This window comes from Odontomachus brunneus, unplaced genomic scaffold, assembly GCF_010583005.1.
Source record: "Odontomachus brunneus isolate Ranch 3 - 2012 unplaced genomic scaffold, Obru_v1 Obru_scaffold_180, whole genome shotgun sequence".
Taxonomy (NCBI): domain Eukaryota; kingdom Metazoa; phylum Arthropoda; class Insecta; order Hymenoptera; family Formicidae; genus Odontomachus; species Odontomachus brunneus.
In genome coordinates this window covers 626,454-632,030 of record NW_022639630.1, presented here as the reverse complement: position 1 = coordinate 632,030, position 5,577 = coordinate 626,454, and the positions used below count along the sequence as shown (strand labels likewise).

At 33.4% G+C, this 5,577-nt stretch overlaps 1 protein-coding gene across 3 annotated transcripts in view; it reads right to left on the bottom strand.

Moving 5' to 3' along the window:
- The window catches only part of LOC116851597 (NAD kinase 2, mitochondrial), a 37,781-nt gene that overhangs the window by 7,882 nt on the left and 24,322 nt on the right, over positions 1-5,577 (bottom strand). For 2 of the 3 annotated variants that reach the window (XM_032831171.1, XM_032831172.1), the window contains 4 exons: positions 3,691-3,988; positions 3,251-3,574; positions 2,358-2,442; positions 1,995-2,259 (listed from right to left, as the gene is read on the bottom strand). In XM_032831171.1, the coding sequence (XP_032687062.1) occupies positions 1,995-2,259; positions 2,358-2,442; positions 3,251-3,574; positions 3,691-3,988 (972 nt within the window). Of the gene's footprint in view, positions 1-192; positions 372-1,994; positions 2,260-2,357; positions 2,443-3,250; positions 3,575-3,690; positions 3,989-5,577 lie in introns of all 3 variants that reach the window. The other variant, XM_032831174.1, reaches the window with a different exon arrangement.

The window sequence follows — 5,577 nt, the reverse complement described above, 5'->3', positions numbered from 1 at the left end:
TTGGAAGATATTCGGATCCATAGACTAAAATGACTCACCCTGTATACATGTGTTATGTATATATATTGTTATATTTCTATATCTTATTGTGCGAATGTGTTATGTGTTATGTGAATGTGTTATGTGTTTATGTCAATAGTTCTTGGAAATTAACATTTATTGAATAAAAATACTGCTAAAATATTTATTTACTTGTGTTTTCTGTTTCGTGCTTTCTTTCGCATATGTATCTAACTAATCAAAACTTGAACCAGCCTTGGCCAGTCTCTTATATCTAGGGTCTCTAGGCCCGGCTAGCCTCTCATGCCCAGGCGATAGTACGTATAGCGTTCGTCTCACCGCAGCGCGTGTGCTGATTGGTAAGTGGGCTGCTGCTCGGTAGAAATTTTCTATCGTTAATACCATAACATTTTTTTACGTAGTTGTTTAAAAAAAGATACCGATTCCATTACTTACTCCGATTTATTCTAGCTATACAGGGTGTGCAAAAATTATGGAAACGGTCAAATGTCTCGAAGAAAAGCATTTTTTAGGAAAATGTTTCAGACAAAAGTTGTAGGGTTTTAGAAGATCTATTTAATGGCTGTATCAGTTTTGATTTTGGACATCATCAAGGTCAAGTCAAGGTCACGTCGATTTTTTTAAGTGGAAATCCCCATTTTTATTGTATATTCTCGTAACTTACATTGAGAGATTTTCAAAACACTATAATAATATCACAAAACATGAGAGCCCCGCCACGTCCACGTCGTTCATCCTGGGTAATGCTAAACATAGGGAAATGTCGGTGGTATTGTAAATTTCAAGCCTTATAACTCGTAAAGTACTTAAAGAAAAATAACTTTATTATAGTTTTTTGAAAAGCTCTCGAAGTAAACTACGAGAATATGCAATAAAAAATGGGGATTTCCATTTAAAAAAATCGACGTGACTTTGACCTGATCTTGACGATGCTACCCAAGGTCAAAACTGATACGACCATTAAATAGATCTTCTGAAACCCAACTTTTATCTAAAACATTTTCCTAAAAAATGCCTTTTTTCGAGATATTCGACCGTTTCCACAATTTTTGCCCACCCTGTATATTAGTTCCGATACGGCACGAATCAGACACCTTGTATATGAGATATTATCTATATAGACAATGAATGATTTATGAATGTCGTTTAAAGAACGTATGACTCTAGCTAAAAAAATAATTAAGAAAAGTTTATATTTTTAATCTTTAGAATCTTGACATAAATTTATAGATATTGTATTTTAAACAAGTTAGAGCTCACAGAATTCTCTGGTGACATTATTATTTTCAAAATTAAATATAACAATATATTAAATATATTTAATTTTAATGAAAATAATGAAATAAAAATTTCATTTAATTTTTACTTTAAATTATAAATTATTAAATTTTAACATTACATTTATAATTAATATACAAAATAAATATTGTATAATTATCATAATTTCATTATATTTTTTCATTGTATATTTTTATATAATTTATAATACTTCAGATAGTTCCCATTATTTACATGAAAGAAAAAGATTATGTATGTACATCACGTAGACAATACATCCCATATAACAAAAAATATTACACTAATATAAAGTTCAGAAGTTTTTAATTATGTTGCTAAAGATGGTAGTGATGTTATTATAACTTGAAAATATTATTTATTAGAACTTTTAATAAACATTAAATCCGGATATTAATATAAAATTTTCTTGCTTAATTCAAGAGATTGTCTTGTGTAAATTAATGTAATTTCAATATCAAAATATGACTGCCTTACGATCTTGAGTTAACGTTTTAACTGGGTGACTGATGTTTTAACGTGCTGATCTCTAATAGAGAAAATCTACTGAGATTATAGTAATAATTTAGTGATAATAACATTAACTTTGATGTTATATGGCATGATTGATGCTAGTAATAATCCACACAAACGTAATCTTGAAATAGACGATACAATTCTGGTAAACGTCTACTAACCAGCGTCAAATCGTAGGCCGCTATTGAAAGTCGTGCAGATTTTGTCAACTTCGTCGTTATTGAATTGTCGTCCACTGTCCGCGAGCTTTAATATTTCGCGCACTGTTTGGTGACTCAGGCTGTGCATAGACCGATACCAAGATGTGGATCCTGTACCGGTGCTCACGCATAAGCCGGAACCTTTCACCTTGTGATACTTCTCTTCTTCATCCAACTTTACAAGCAGAGAACTCGTCCTTGCCGATAATGTTTCACCCATAAAAACCTAGCAATGCAAAGTAGGCCTGAGATACGTAAGAGAGCTAGTCGTATTATTCAATGTGCAAGATGCATTTTTGCATCAATGAGCATTATTAAACTTACTTCATTAAGCGCCAACCATGGTAGACGTCTTTCTTGCGGTAGTTTGTTGCGATCGTAATTTTCGAATTTCCATTCTGCAAAAACTCTACAACAAATATCAAATGATATGATATCAATATGATATCAAAATATATAATATATATATCAATGAATATTTTTATCAACTTATGAATGTTTATCGTTAATATTGTTAATATATTTATTCATTCTACAAATATTTATCGTTAACCCGCATAGCACAAAAATGTTACACCAACATTAAACTTATGAAGTTTTTAATTATGTTGCTATAAGGATGGTTATTATTATCTTAAAATGTTATTTTCCAAGACTTTTAATAAACCTTAAACCTCAACATTTATATAATTACAAGATTGTCTTGGTTTATTCAAGGTTGCCTTATAGTTAAATTAATATGATTTCGATATGTAGTAAAATATAACTTTACTTTAATCTGTAAAGTACGGAACAGCACGGAGCTGATTCCGAACGTATGACCGATGCTCATCTAATCACTCCTATTTTATATCCCTGCAGGGTACAATGACGGTTTTCACTTATTAAATATATACGCCTACAGTAACTTTAAGAGTTAAGCTAACATTTTAGTAATATTAACACGCTGTGTGCTTTTCAATAGAGAAGATTACTAGAATATTATATTCCCATGCAAAAAACTTTAATTCAGTCAAACATTATATTTTTTAATAGCAATATTTTAATAATAATAACATTGATCTTAATGCTATGTGAGAGTCATACTTATTCATCTTATGAAATATTATGTATCATATTCATCTTATGTAATATATATTAAATAATGACAATTTTTAGAATTATATTGAAAGTTATGTAAAGTAGATAAAAAATATGTATATTTTAATGCGACATACTTATCAGCACCTACAATGCGCCCTTTCTCGTGCAAGTGAAAAGGTTCTGCCCAAATCTCCTTTCCCATCAAAGTGATGCGAATTCTCCGTCGCATGAGTGTATCGTAATGTCCTATTTTTAACATTTTAAAAATCTCTGGTATATTTCTTGTGTATTTTGCAGACAACATGAGGTAACCCTCCGACTTATCGGGATACGAATTGATACCCATTATGGGTTTATTATTGTTAAATATCAAGTTTGAAGCCAAGAGAAATGTTCCGTCGCCGCCGATCGGCAGTATCAAATCCGCCCATGTAAAGAGCGATTGATCTAGATTCGTTCTAGAAATGACACAACACGATTATTTCACGAACATGTAACAATTTTTCACAAGATTACAGAATATGTCGAACAGCTTATGAGTTGCGCTCTCATACTCTCTTTTCATATATTTTACCTATTTACTATCTTATATTCCACATTCATCTGCCGCAAGACTTCAGTCACTTGACTTTCCACAGCCTTAGTAGCCATGTGACTCGCGATCATGGCATTGTAATCGTAGCCCCTTTCCATCAGCCGCAACTTTAGCTGGTTCTCGTTAAGCTCGGGTTTCTGCATTTTTTCGAAGTGGTATCGAGACAGTTTCGTCACAATGAGCACCTTCCTAGGGACGAAACTCGATTCATTTCGCGTAAAAATACGCAGGTTTTTATGTCCTGGCGCGGAATGTGTTTGCAAAAGTTGCATTGTGTCTAAAATAAAAAAAAATTAGTTATTAGTTCTTGATTTACACTTGATTTACAACTCATAACTTGATTTAACACGTTTCCTTTCTCATCCTACTGGATTTTTAAATATTGATTTTGATTCAGCATACAAAATAGTTCATGGTATTTAATTAATTTCATACTTATAATAATTTAATTTTCTTATCTCTGAAAAAATCGAAATTATAGAAATATAATATATAAATAAAATGAAACAATATTAATAATAATATAACATATCATCATTTATTGCAAATTTCCAATTTTTGGCATAATATATATTTGTATTGGATGTACAACTTAGTTCGGTCCGTTTTTAAAAGATGGCTCTAGGTGCTATAAATGGTTGACGGCGACAGCTGATTTTTGCTGTATCGTGAAGTGTCAACATCTGTCAACCAAATATTGTTTACAAGCCTTTGAGTTTTGCACAACAAGTTTAATTTTTACTGCGTTGAAAATGTCGAGTTTCGTTCCAAATAAGCACCATTTGCGGGAAGTATTGATTTTCTGTTTCAATTGGAAGAAAAGTGCAGTTGAAGCGCATCGAATGCTTGTGGAAGTTTATGGTGAATCTGCACCGTCGGATAAATCTTGCAGAGAATGGTTTCGACGATTTCAAAGTGGTGATTTTAGTGTTGAAGACAAAGAGCGTTCGGGTCAACCGAAAAAGTTTGAAGATGAAGAATTAGAAACATTACTCGATCAAGATTCGTGTCAAACGCAAAAAGAGCTCGCAAGAACATTGGAAGTTACTCAACAAGCTATTTCGAAACGACTCAAAGCCGCGGGATACATCCAAAAGCAAGGAAATTGGGTCCCATACGAATTGAAACCGAGAGATATCGAACGACGATTTTGCATGTCCGAAATGTTGCTTGAACGGTACAAAAAGAAGTCTTTTCTGCATCGAATCATTACCGGGGACGAAAAATGGATTCACTACGACAACCCGAAACGCAAAAAATCGTATGTAAAGCCCGGCCAACCGGGAACATCAACGCCGAAGCCGAATATTCATGCCAAGATAATGCTCTGTATTTGGTGGGATCAGAAAGGTGTGATCCACTATGAGTTGCTAAAACCTGGTCAAACCATCACGGGAGACTTCTACAGGCGACAATTGATTCGTTTAAAGCGAGCTATAGCCGAAAAACGTCCAGAATATGCGACCAGACACGAGTCCATAATCTTTCACCATGACAACGCTCGGCCTCATGTTGCTGTTCCGGTTAAAAACTATTTGGAAAATAGCGGATGGGAAGTTCTGGCTCACCCGCCTTATAGCCCAGACCTTGCCCCTTCCCACTACCATTTGTTTCGATCAATGCAGAACGCTTTGACTGGAATATACTTCACTTCAGAACAGGGTATAAAAAATTGACTCGATTCATTCTTGGCTTCAAAAGATAAACGCTTCTTCCGCGACGGAATCCATAAATTGCCAGAAAGATGGGAAAAAGTAGTGGCTAGCGATGGACAATACTTTCAATAATGTATTAATTCATTTTATCATTCAAATAAATGCGTTTTTCAAGCAAAAAAACGGACCGAATTAAGTTGTACACCCAATA